Source organism: Diaphorina citri, unplaced genomic scaffold (assembly GCF_000475195.1).
Source record: "Diaphorina citri unplaced genomic scaffold, Diaci psyllid genome assembly version 1.1 scaffold772, whole genome shotgun sequence".
Lineage (NCBI taxonomy): Eukaryota > Metazoa > Arthropoda > Insecta > Hemiptera > Psyllidae > Diaphorina > Diaphorina citri.
The window spans coordinates 101,915-115,716 of NW_007378205.1; the positions used below are offsets into that span (position 1 = coordinate 101,915).

General features: G+C 40.5%; 2 protein-coding genes across 2 annotated transcripts in view; both read left to right on the forward strand.

Annotated features, from left to right (window-relative positions):
• The window catches only part of LOC103511944 (E3 ubiquitin-protein ligase RNF123-like), a 10,180-nt gene extending 5,178 nt beyond the window's left edge, over positions 1-5,002 (forward strand). The window contains exons 6-8 of the mRNA XM_008476696.2: positions 3,443-3,679; positions 4,531-4,583; positions 4,975-5,002. Of these exons, the coding sequence (XP_008474918.1) occupies positions 3,443-3,679; positions 4,531-4,583; positions 4,975-5,002 (318 nt within the window). The remainder of the gene's footprint in view (positions 1-3,442; positions 3,680-4,530; positions 4,584-4,974) is intronic.
• A 1,393-nt stretch (positions 5,003-6,395) lies between these two features.
• Positions 6,396-13,802, forward strand: part of LOC103511936 (cathepsin B-like cysteine proteinase 4) — a 9,921-nt gene continuing 2,514 nt past the window's right edge. Inside the window, exons 1-6 of the mRNA XM_008476687.3 lie at positions 6,396-6,934; positions 8,914-9,147; positions 9,987-10,193; positions 11,015-11,165; positions 12,252-12,410; positions 12,967-13,180. Coding sequence (XP_008474909.1) covers positions 6,779-6,934; positions 8,914-9,147; positions 9,987-10,193; positions 11,015-11,165; positions 12,252-12,410; positions 12,967-13,180 — 1,121 coding nt within the window. The 5' untranslated portion in view covers positions 6,396-6,778. The remainder of the gene's footprint in view (positions 6,935-8,913; positions 9,148-9,986; positions 10,194-11,014; positions 11,166-12,251; positions 12,411-12,966; positions 13,181-13,802) is intronic.

The following is a 13,802-nucleotide window of genomic DNA, read 5'->3' on the forward strand; positions in this document are numbered from 1 at the left end:
TGTGTTTTTTTTTTTTTTTTTTTTTTTTTTTTTTTTTGTCGGTATGGAAAGCAAGCGAATTACTACTGGATCCATTCAACCATGGAGGTAGCTCTGATAAATTAATATAAATTGATAATACAATATTATTTTATTTTGAAGGAAAATGTGTCCTAATGGGCAACTCCCGACTTTTTTTCTCTCCGGAAAGCGCTGTAACTCTATCTGGTAGGTCATTCGCACCGACTCCTCAGGTGGATTAGGTCATGTTGTACAACTTGATGGCTTTGAGATAGCTGAACTCCCGACATATGCCTTTAACTATAAATGATTTTTTTTTTTTCAGATGCTACCAGGGACGTCGGCACTCAACCCGAGACAGCAACCGAAGACATGTCCGTAACAGGCGCGGTCTACTTTGGCGAAACCAGAAATCCAAATCACTTTGGTACACTGCAAAAAAATCGGTATAGGTACTAAAATAATAATAAAAAAGAAGATCCTGCAATCCTTGCATCTGCAAAGCAGTGCTTCTTTCTTATAAATTCTTTGGAACCCCTGGGTACGTATTCATTCAAGGAGTTTGCTTTTAAAAAGAAATACCCAAGTAAGTAGGTATTTTTAGTAGGTGATGCTCATTTATCATTTCCTCTTCATGCCGCCTTTGAAGATTATTAAATACCATTCAAGCAGGAGCGCCTGGAAGACATTTTATTTTAAATGTCAGTAAAGTGAAGTATGGGGGCATAGGGATGGAATATGATGGAGAGGTTTCATAAATCGACCCGTAGATTAAGCGGAACGATTTCGGTTATGTCATGCAGGTGGAAGAGATTGCTCAAAGTCTGGACGTGGTGTGTCAATGTTTGGACTCTACATATCGTCGCATTACTTACAATGTGGAAGTGAAGTATGTTATTCCATCAAGGTGTGTCTACACATAGTCGACCGACGTCGTTCCACAAAAAATTTACATCGATCGACGGCCGTCGACTATGTGTGGACGCACCTTTATACTCACAATAAATTGTCTCGTCATGCAGGTGGAAGAGATTGCTCAAAGTCTGGACGTGGTGTGTCAATGTTTGGACTCTACATATCGTCGCATTACTTACAATGTGGACTACCCTCATCAGAGGGAAACCCTGTGTGTTCTGCATACCTTGGTGAAACATCCGCGCACCCGGAGACATCTAATCAGTCGGGTCTTCTTTCAGACTATCATGTAAGTAAAAAAAAAGTAGACGTGTGTTTCATCGCTGTTTTTATTTCGTAGCAATGAAAGAACTGCTCTATTAGACCCTACGAGACTGACTTTTTTTTTCTCTCAAATTTTATTTAAATTGGTGTAACCGTTGTGTGAAATAGACTTACAAATACCTAGACAGACTCAGGTTCGGTTTATCAATAACATTAACAGCCTGATTAATGCAATTGATAAAGCGAACCTAAAGGAAAAGCTTGGGGGTGGCACGCCTGCCTTGAAAGCACCAGTTCGGGGGTTTTATTCCCGCCCGGGGCGAATTTTATGCTGAACAGAGAAGGTTTGTTCTCGAAAAGGTTGGGTTCCTCCTATCCTGTCCTTTCTTTGATTTCTGGCCGATAAGACCTCCATTGTTACAGCTTCATCTATGAAACTTCTTAAAAAAAAAAAAAAAAAAAAAAAAATGGGCAGCTTAAATAAAATGGGAAACTCCCCTTCTTCTTCAAAAATGCCTTCCGCTACACACACTCTCCCCACCTGTCCAAATTTGGACCGGATCTAGTGTTGACCGATACGAACTTGATTTGTCAGCGAAACAACCCTTGTCCTTCCACTGTGTATCAGAAGAAAATACAGCGACTATTGCTGCAGGTAAATGTTTGCCCTAGTCAAGTGAAGACAAAGTATTCTAATTCATTCTCCAATTATAATGCTACTTGGCAAAGTATTCCGTTTGGAAAATATTGTTAAATGTTTATCTTTCAATAATTAATATACCATACCTACCGACTTTGTTTATCCTTCTTGAATAGGACTTTTGTGGTGAGCTAAGGTGTCACAATGGTACATTAATATTTCCTAATTATAAGAACGTTCCGATGCCAGCCTAGTTAGCTTGGTTGGTAGCGCGTCTGCCTTGTAAGCGCTAGAACACGGGTTCGATTTTATCCTGAACGAATAATCTTCTTTCTCAGAACGGCTGGCTTTCTCCTATCCATCCTGTCTTCCTTCTCTCTTCGATTTTGGGACGATAAGACCCTCTATCAAATCTCTTAAAAAAAAAGAAAAATCGTCGGGTTCAAATTTAAATCTCACTTCTTTCTTTCATTTGGTTATCCTCAGGAGTCCAATCAAGAGTCGGCGTCAGCGTTTCTCAACTCTCTTCTCAATCAGCTCAACTGGGCCTTTTCGATTTTCAAGGTAAATTCCTAGATTGATATCTTAATTCCCAGGTTTTTAAGCTAAAGCCCTATATTCTGATCCCTTAATTCCCAGATTTTTAAGATAAATCCCTAGATTGTGATCTCTAAATTCTTAGATTGTTGAGCTACATTCTTAGAACCTTTAAGCTAATGCCTGGAGTTTCAGAATAGAGTGTGCCTGCAATGGAGTATTTTGTTTAGCTCATGCAAGAGAAATGCTAAAGTAAAGGGATATTTTCAGTACTTTCCAGGCAGGATAATATAGGTACCTAGCTGGTTTTTTTTCTATTCTATTGGTCCTTTGAGTTGAAACTAATGGTTCGACTTTTGCTTTAATTGTTGTTGTTGTAGTAGCCAAAGTCCCATCAGGTTCTTCCATCCCCATCTGTTACTGGTAGGCCCAGGTGTTCAGCCACTTCAATAATCTCTCAAATCTCAAATTCTTTGTGGTAAAGCAGAGCTTTTTCGCAACTTTTGTGTATATCACAACATTACTAAGTACCTCCTTTCCAATCAATTTCCATATTTCAATAATCTTTTTACACTGGTAATGCCGCCACTGGTCGCTACTCGATTAAAAGCTACTCAACTGTCCTCACGAGGCTGAGTGCACCCCGAACTCCAAGCACAGAGCCGAAAAAAACCTCGGTTCCGCCGGAAATCGAACCCCGGCCTCCTGCGTGCAAGCCTAGTGTGATACCCACTCGGCCACGGAAGTTGCTAACCGGAGGTAATTCATTGTGCTGAGTTTTCAAATTAAATTGATCCCAAGGGCAAGGTAAACTAGACCCTTGAAAAATACCACATATCTATTGGTGTCATTTGTGTTGGTTTAGAGGGGCAATTGAAGAAAAGAGGGAAGATTGGGAAGATTGTGCAACACCCAACACAGAAGATTTTTCTTCTGATTATCTGTTTTTTTCCCCCCTCGATTGTCTCTCTAAGTGTGAGGTGTGTAGTCCACAGTCCACTGTGTGCTGTGTGTAGCCTACACACCTCACTCCTCACTCTGTAGCTCACTCAAGTGGCACCTAAGTATATCCTAATATTGGTTCAGTTTCAGACATCAAGTCACAGTAAAGTGAGTGAGAAAGCTCTCCTGTACTTGTTCGTCAGTCTCTTGTTTCGAGTCCTGTGTCCCCTGTTGAACGAAACCTATGTGATAGAAGCCTGTCTACTTCCGTTCCTGAAGAGGCTCATCTTTGCCCAGGATAAGCAACGCAAGTTTGCCTCCATCAAATTTGAGGTGCCCAGTGTGAACTTGTTCCTGGATTTTGCCTGGATGTTCCTGGAGGTAAGTGACGCCAAAGTATCGAGAGGGAAATCCAAATCACTTTGGTACACTGCAAAAAAATCGGTATAGGTACTAAAATAAAAAATAAAAAAAAAGATCCTGCCATCTTGCATCTGCAAAGGAGTGGTTCTTTCTTATAAATTCTATGGAATCCTGGGTACGTATTCATTCAAGGAGTTTGCTTTTAAAAAGAAATACCCAAGTAGGTATTTTTAGTAGGTGATGCTCATTTATCATTTCCTCTTCATGCCGCCTTTGAAGATTATCCAATACCATTCAAGCGGGAGAGACTGGAAGCCATTTTATTTTAAATGTCAGTAAAGTGAAGTATGGGGGCATAGGGATAGAAATGGAGAGGTTTCAGAAATCGAGGAGAATATGATGGAGAGGTTTCATAAATCGAGGAGAATATGATGGAGAGGTTTCATAAATCGAGGAGAATATGATGGAGATCAATACCATTCAAGCGGGAGAGCCTGGAAGCCATTTTATTTTGTAAATGTCAGTAAAGTATGGGGCATAGGGATAGAATATGATGGAGAGGTTTCATAAATCGACCCGTAGATTAAGCGGAACGATTTCGGTTATGTATGTAAAGTGAAGTATGTTATTCCATCAAGGTGTGTCCACACATGGTCGACCGGCCGTCGACCGACGTCGTTCCACAATAAAAAGCGGAACGATTTCGGTTATGTATGTAAAGTGAAGTATGTTATTCCATCAAGGTGTGTCCACACATAGTCGACCGGCCGTTGACCGACGTCGTTCCACAATAAATTCACATCGATCGACGGCCGTCGACTATGTGTGGACACACCTTTATACTCACAATAAATTGTCTCGTCATGCAGGTGGAAGAGATTGCTCAAAGTCTGGACGTGGTGTGTCAATGTTTGGACTCTTGGTTGACCCGTCCTTTGTTCGGGATCAGCGTGGCATAAGAGTCATAACTTTGATGAGGTCCTGCTATTTTGAATCGGGATGGAATATGACAAATAGCCTATGTCACCCTCAGTACTCTTCTCAACAACCACAAAAAATTTCATCAAAATCGGTCAAGCCGTTTTTTCGTGAGAAGAGGACAACAAAAGGCCCATCAGAGTAACAGCGCCGTAACAGACAGACATATACATGTACATGTATCTGTGTATGCAATAGGCAACAATTTAGTTGAATTTCGCGTTATTTTCACAGTATAACTTCTCGCTGTTTCTTATTTTCAAAAAATGTTATATCTTTTTCTACGTTTCCATTGAAAATTAAACAGGTTCTCTAATTTTATTTATTAAGATTAGTCTTATCAAGAACCCGTTTCCCGTTTAAATGTTCTGGACTGGAGTATTTACCTACTTAAGTGATAAATTCTAAATTCTAGGAATCTAGGTACATACCTACCTAATGTGGGGGGGGGGGGTTTACTACAAAATGTAGGTAAGTACTATTAAAATGTAGGTAAGTACCTACCTAGTATACCTACCTAGATATATTCTTACCTATCAGCTAGATTTCGGTGTGTCATCATCATTATTTAAGTATTTTGTGTAGGTAATATCTAGGTATTTTTCCCCAAAGGGTAGATAGAAAGAGAACAGTAAGGTGTTAGGTAAGGTCTTATCGTCCCCCTAGCAAAGAGAGAAGGACGATTAGGATAAGAGAAATTCAGCCGTTCAGAGAAAGAGCCTTATTTGTTCAAGAAAGCTTGACCCGGGCGGGAATCGAAACCACGACCCAGCGCTTACAAGGCAGAGGCGCTTCTCTCCAAGCTATAACTACCTAGGTTGACCAAAGTGATATCGTTGGGTAAGTATAAATTACCTAGACTACCCTACCTAGGTGCCTAACATACATAAATATATGTATGTATGTATGTAGGTAAGTCAGCCTAGTTAGCTTAGTTGGTAGCGCGTCTGCCTTGTAAGCGCTAGGTCGCGGGTTCGATTCCCGCCCGGGGCGGATTTTATCCTGATGGGATAATGTTCGTTCTCGGAACGGCTGGCTTTCTCCTCCTGGCTTCCTTCTCTCTTCGATTTCGGGACGATAAGACCATAGCAGTTACAGTTCCCTCTGTCAAACCTCTTTAAAATGGTTCGATTCCCGCCCGGGGCGGATTTTATCCTGATGGGATAATGTTCGTTCTCGGAACGGCTGGCTTTCTCCTATCCCTCTCTTCCTTCTCTGATTTTGGGACGATAAGACCATAGCAGTTACAGTTCCCTCTGTCAAACCTCTTAACAAAAAAATACATGTGTTTTTTTTTTTTATCCTGATGGGATAATGTTCGTTCTCGGAACGGCTGGCTTTCTCCTATCCTGTCTTCCTTCTCTCTTCGATTTCGCCATAGCAGTTACAGTTCCCTCTGTCAAACCTCTTTTAAAAAAGAATTATATATATGTAGGATGTAGGTAGTATTAAAATTTGATCGATGATTTTATAAGCTCCAGAAAATTTCAAGATAGCGACTTTTAAAACTTAGGTAGATAATACTATATACCTACCTAAAGTATATACCTATTTATTTGAAGCTTACCTAGGCACCTGTATTTTAGTTTGTATTCTCACAGATAGAGAAGAGTAGGTAGGTATCTCAAAACAACAATCACCTACCAAGGTATGTAGGTACCTATATTTCACTCCATTTCGTACTACTCATCAGTAATTGCTTTCTTATCACAAAGATAGGTAAATATGATAATAGGTATACCTAGATACAGAGAGGGAATACGGTGAGTGTAATGGGGTCGTGTTGTGCTGTGAGGTTTTGACAATATGCCGATTTTGAAAGATAAAATTTTTCAAGTGAGTAATATAGAAGTATAAAAAGTCAGTTTGTAATAGTTTGTATGGAACAGTGTTCTAAGCGCGGTTAGTAGAGAATAAAGCTTGAAAATCGGATTTTTGATTTTATTTTTATTAGGAGATAAAGTAGGTATAGCTACGTACCTACAGACCTACACCTATTCTTTCGCGCTCTACAAACAATAAGTCGTAGGTAATGAAATTAATTAAATAAAACATCTTCGAATAAATTACCCGCGGATTTAAACGCTTCGGTAGAAAAAACCCGTATTTTTTCCCGCCCGCCCTAATTTTTCCCACAAAATGGCAAGTTTAGACCTTGGATTGTGGATGTTTTTCTACCACGTGCTCGTAATGTGTGCAGTTGTTTGTACAAGCCAATCGAAACCTTCAAACTCGACGTCTGTTGATTATGAACGCCTAGCAGAAGCTGTCAACACGGCTAATTCCACTTGGGTGGTGAGTATTTTTTTGGTAGATATACCTACTTACCTACCCACTTACATACTTTCCGGCATGGCACCTATCTCATGGAGTTGGAAACTGTTGGGAGTATTTTTCGGGGCTCCTTTTTTTTAATGAGTGTTTCACCACCGTTTTTATTTCGATGAAACAACTGCTACATTGGACGCTTGTGGTCTGTGTCGTAGCATGCCCATCCCGTAGTATGCCTCTCATCAGATGGGCGAGAAGAGACACAATACTTCCCATTTAGGTGCTGGCTCAACACGAGAACACCAGAAAGTAACCCGTTGAAATATTTGCAATCGAAAAACGAGTACAAATTTTTGTCGATGGTGGGATTCGAACCCGACCTTCTGCATGCAAGCAAGCGCATTAACACTAGACCAACCGTGTCTGACTTGTAATTCTTCTCCATTTCAGGTTTGAGCCGAAGAAGGGGTTCTTCTGTCAAGTGCTGAACCCCGTTCAAATTAAATTGATCCCAAGGGCAAGGTAATACCTAGACCCTTGACAAATGGAGTGTGCCTGAAGAAATGTGATGTGTTCCAATCCACTCGACCCCATCAATCTTCCATGGGTACAGATAATTTTGCGTATTTATTGCAGAGAATTTTGAAAGTGAAAATATTGTGTCTGTGTAGACTTGTAGAGCATTTTTTTTTTTCTGTAAATTTAGTTAATTGGCTAACTTTTCAATTTTTTAGTCTGACGTTTTTAGAGAGGAAGTGGCTATCCTGTCAGACAAATAGACAAATAAATCCCAACTCTTATGTCTCTTATTGGCTGACAAAGTAAACTTTTCCTAACCTTGGATTTAGGGCTCGCCCACCTATCAGATCTTGGATATTTCGCGTTCCTTTTATCTCGATCGATCATAATAATAATAATAATAATAATAATAATAATAATAATAATAATAATAATAATAATAATAATAATAATAAAAATAAAGATGAGTGGTCCAGAATTGCTTTTATTTCGCTGCAATGAAACTGCCCACCCCGCAGTATGTCAATCACAGTCATCATCTACTATTACGTCACGTGACGTGAGGATAGTGTGACTGTCCTGAACAAGATCACCTACAATATTATGGGAAAACTTTGAACTACATCTTTCTGATTCCCCATGACTTCATGTGACGTGACGTGATCGTGATATTTACTGCAGTGTGTTTCTACCTTAAGTGGTTCTCGAGAAACCCACCCCTCGTAAACCTAATACCTATTGTTTATTTATTTCTATTATAATTATTATTATTTTGTGAATAAAAATTAAAATGTGTAAATAAATAACTAAAATGTGTGCTCTTTTTTTTACCAAAAATTTCTTCATCAGCCGGGATTCGAACCCCGGCCTTTGGGTCAGTAACCCATGCTTTCTGTATAAAAGAGATAATTTATATATTATCTGCATATAGAATCTGCATAGAAAGTGCATAGAAAATGCAAAGCAAGTGAATAAAATCTGCATAGTAAGTTAGATTCACTTCTGTTTGAAAGTGAGTAAAAAGTGCTTAAAAACTGCATAGAAAATGCAAAGCAAGTGAATAAAATCTGCATAGTAAGTTAGATTCACTTCTGTTTGAAAGTGAGTAAAAGTGCTTAAAAACTGCATAGAAAATGCAAAGTACCTACCTAATGAATAAAATCTGCATAGTAAGTTAGATTCACTTCTGCTTAGAATGTGAGTAAAAAGTGCTTAGCAACTGCATAAAAACTACATAGAATGTGAAATAATTACTGCTTCGTATGTATCAAAAAGCGGACATAACTCGCGATACTATATGTACCTACATACATTGTGTAAAATTATGAGATTTTATTTCGGCTTGTATATACATTTTATGCAGTTCCTAGCACTTTTTTGTTATGTGGGTATATTAGGAACAAAAGAAAGATGGTTTTTAAAGTTACATTAAATAAACCATCCTCATTATAATAACTCACGATCATCTCAAACCTTGTCCTCAGGCGGATCCGGACATTCTCAAATCATCTCCCTCCTTCCTTTCCTCCCTCAAGTTCGGCCTCTCCCTCACTCCACAATCCCAGGAACCGAACCCCGACCTTCAGCTTGGGAGCGAGCATTTCGGAGACTACCAGTCCAATACAGAGCTCCCTGAAGAATTTGATTTGAGGAAACAGTATCCGAATTGTACGAATATTGGCCATGTTCAGCTTCAGTCCAATTGCGGCTCTTGCTGGGTAAGATTGGACTCGTGTGGTCTGTGTGGTAACAAACCCATTTTTTTAAAGAGTTTTTTTTTTTAGAGGGAATTGTTACAAATTCTAAGGTCGAAATCGAAGAGAGGAGGAAGAAGACAGGATAGGAGAAAAACAGTCGTTCTGAGAACGAACGTACATTATCCGTTCAGGATAAAATCCGCCCCGCAGCCCAGCGCTAATACGAAACTATGACTAGGCTGTTTCCTAAAGGAAAACACTTTCAACTTTCAATACGTTTTCTTCCATAATTTGTATGGTTTTTCCTCTACAACTAAATGAAAACGGTTAATACTTTCTCTGTAGCGTACTTATACATAATTATCTCTAGTAGCGTTGAAAAGAAGAACACCAGTAACTTACCTATATACTCTTCACAGTTGGAAGAGTATAAGTTACTGGTGTTCTTCGCTTCAAGATGAATCTTCACAAAGTCACGTCAGAATCTAGTAGTATTGTCAAACTTTCTTGACTTGGCGGGGCGGAGCGCTGCCGCGCTCCTTAACACACCTACTTTGTGGTCCAACTAATTACATTCTATTTCCCAGGCTGTAGCCACGGCCGGTGCGCTATCAGACCGCATGTGTATCGCCACTCAGGGCCGGCTGAACCACGCCCTCTCATCCGACCATCTACTCACCTGCTGTTCCGTCCTTTAGCCTTAAGAAATGATGGTATATTTAGGCTAATGAAATTGAGAAATCACATTGAAATACGCCTACTTTGTGCTCCAATTAGGGGAACACAGGGCAAAACGGTACCCCTAATCCCATTCTATTTCCTAGGCTGTTCTCTAACTAATTCGGCTCTATTTCCCACAGGCTATAGCCACCACCGCTGCCCTGTCGGACCGCATGTGTATCGCCACTCAGGGCCGGCTTGACCACACCCTCTCATCTGACCATCTACTCACCTGCTGTGCCGCCTGTACTGGGGGTGATGTGTGTGAAGGTGGCAATCCGATGAGAGCCTGGTATTATATGCTCGAAAATGGTGTACCCACTGGCGGAGACTATGGGTCTTGTCAGGTGAGCCTTGGTTTTATTATTATTATTATTATTGCATTAGGTGTTTTTTGTTATTTAAAAAAGGTCCCAGAACCCCCACCCACCTTAAAAAAGGTATTAGAAGCCACGTCAATTAAAAAGAAAGCATCTTTTTGCGGTTAAACTATCTAATATACATATAAAAATGAATGTGTGTGTGTGTGTGTGTGTGTGTGTGTGTGTGTGTGTGTGTGTGTGTGTGTGTGTGTGTGTGTGTGTGTGTGTGTGTTCAAACTTTATGCCTGGCCAAACTGCTCATCCGATTGCTATGAAACTTTGTCAACTTATTGCTGGCACTCCCGTGAAGGTTATAGGCTATTTTCCGGTTCGTTTTTGTTAAACTACGCCGAGCAAGACCACTAATGGATCAGTGACATGAACGGCCATGCCTTAAGGATTTACTAGCAGAAATCCGGAGCGAAGCGACGGGTTTCGGCTAGTAATAAATAATAACACTGATGGTCACTGCTCATTTGTGACACTTTTTGTATTAATTTTCCATTAACGAGTTTGATAGAGGGAACTGTAACTGCTAAGTTCTTGTTCTCCCGAAAGTGAAGAGAGAAGGAAGACAGAATAGGAGTGAGCCAACCGTTACGCGAACGAACCTTGTGTGTTTAAGATGAAATCCGCCCCGGCCAAATTCGAACCCACGGCCTAGCTTCTACAAGGCAGGCGCGTAACCCTCCAATTTAAATTTAATCGAAATACAGAGTGTTCAAAAAGTCCCGAAACATTATTATCATTAAATTAATTTCTTCGTCTTCTACCCTCACTCAAATTTGTCTGTTTTTCCATTACAGGGTTGTAAACCTTACCGCATCCCACCCTGTAGTTACCCTGGCTATCCACCGTGTGCGGATCTTACCAAACCGTCCATCCCCCTGAAATGTACGGGAGAACAATGTAGCAACCCTTATTTCCGTACTCCTTATGATGACAACCTTTTCTTTGGTAAGAGAATAACTTGGTGGTTTGATAGAGGCCACCTAGTCACAAGTGGGAACGGGCTTTTACTCGTTACAGTTCCCTCTATCAAACCTCAGTCTAGCTAGGGGACGTTAAACAGAGAGTACACTAGCGTCTGGCTGAGGAACTATAAACAGAGGAGAACAGCCAACCCTAACCAGCCTAGCTAGCTGATCGTTTCAAAGGGTTCTCTCTGCTTGAAAAGAACAAGCACAAGTCCTCACGATGGTTGACTGCGGTTCAGGACGAGCCAATTAAACAAAGCTAGACACCATCAACCCGGTGTATAGCAGAAAAAAAAAAGATATCCTTTCTTAATTCTGCCATCATCATTTGGCTATAGCTGAAACCGCTACAACTACAACACAACATAGAGGCCACCTGAACACCCAAAGAAAATATGCTTAGCTACTTCTGACCTCGATTTAGCTCATCTTTTTTTTTTTTTTTTTTTTTTTTTTTTTTTTTTTTTTTTTTAGGGTGTTTTTTTTTTTTTTTTTTTTTTTTTTTTTTTTTTTTTTTTTTCAAGAGGTTTGATAGAGGGAACTGTAACTGCTAAGGCCTTATCGTCCCCAAATTGAAGAGAGAAGGAATACATAGGCGAGAAAGTCAGCCTTTTCGAGAACGAACATTATCCGTTCAGGATGAAATCCGCCCTGGGCGGGAATCGAACCCGCGGCCTAGCGCTTACAAGGTAGACGCGCTACCAACCAAGCTAATTAGGCTGGCCATCATTATGAACTGTATAAGCATTTCCTACGCCTGACCAAGTCCGCCTGTCAAGTCTATCAGATAGTGTGTGTGTGTGTGTGTGTGTGTGTGTGTGTGTGTGTGTGTGTGTGTGTGTGTGTGTGTGTGTGTGTGTGTGTGTGTGCTCGTCAGGTATCAGGTAGACCTGACATGCGGACCTGTTCTGCCGTACCTGTCAGGTCTACCTGATAGTGAGTAGCTTAGTGGTTTGATATCGTCCATTCTTCCCTTTTCTCTCTCAGTTGACTTTGCCTTCACACTCAACTGATAGTGAGTAGCTTAGTGGTTTGATATCGTCCATTCTTCCCTTTTCTCTCTCAGTTGACTTTGCCTTCACACTCAATGTACATCGACGTAAAGGTATGAACTCCACTACATGGGCCCAGCTTCAAGGGAATTTAATGCAGCTTGAAATTTTCCACTTTGGAAGCATAGTAGCGGCCATTGAGGCTCACCAAGACTTGATAATCTACAAGAAAGGTGAGTTCAGATTATGATGCTCTAAAAAAAAAAAAAAAAAAAAAAAAAAAAGGGAAAGACCAGAAGAGTTGAATAAATCTGGGATTTTTTTTAATGCTGGAGAATTTTAATTTTTTAATCAGGGTTTTTTGCTAGATTGGTAGCACCTCTGCCTTGTAGATAGATTTGAAAAATACCTGTGAATTTTGTACCCTGACGTCACGACATACACTCCCGTACGCGATAACGTCAACGTCTCCAAACAAGCTCGCTTACAGGCAACGCAACACTCTAGGTAATGTGTTTGTGCGCATGCGGTTCTGCGCAATTCTTATAATCTGACGTAACAACTCTTTGAACTTTCATGAGAACAGCAAATAAAAATTGAATTTTCGACCTTTGGATTTTTTTCTTTTTTCACCTCAGATTTGGATTTTTCACAACTTTTTAATGTGGGAATCGACCTTTTATTCATAATTTTTACCCTAATGCAACAGTTCTATTTATTCTATAAAAAATAAATGAACTATACCTACAACATTGAACTTATATAACTGCCTTCCTCCCTCTCCCACAGGGGTGTATCAGCACACAGTGGGGGAGATGTCTGGGGGGCACGCGGTCAAAATCATCGGCTGGGGTGTTGAGGACGGGGTCAAATACTGGCTATGCGTCAATTCGTGGGGTGAACTCTGGGGGGACGGCGGGCTGTTCAAAATACGCCGCGGGACTGATGAGTCCAGAATCGAATCCTTCCAGGTGTCCGCGGGACGGGTCGATAGAGATCGAAGGTAAGATTTTTCTTAAAGATTTGTTGTTGTTGCTGTAGGGGCTTTAGCTTTCGCCGAATGGTGATGGCAGCTTAAAAGAGATGATATCTTTTTGTATCTGCCATGCACCGGGGTGATGGTCTCTAGCCATGTTTAATTGACTCGTCCTGAACCGCAGTCAACCATCGTGAGGACTTGTGCTTATTCTTTAAAAGCAGGGAGAACCCTTTGAAGAACTGCCAGCTCGCTAGGCTGGTTAGGGTTAGCTGTTCTCCTCCCTGTTTATAGTCCCACAGCTAGACGCTAGTCTACTCCCTGTTTAACGTCCCCTAGCTAGACTGAGGTTTGATAGAGGGAACTGTAACGGCTAAAGGCCCGTTCCCACTTGTGAGTTTGATCCGATTTATTTTCCGAATGTCCTTGTAGGCAATGTAATCTAAACGAGAGCGCTCCCACTACGGACGACACGATTTTTTTCCGAACGACAAGTGGGAGGCGCTATGTGTGGACACAGCTTTACCTACCTAATCCTTGATCATTTTTATCTGCCATTTTTTTTTTTTTTTTTTTTTTTTTTTCACAGTTTTTATTTTGTTTTTGCAAAAATTTTTTGATCCTTTTTTTTTTCTTATTTTTTTTTTTT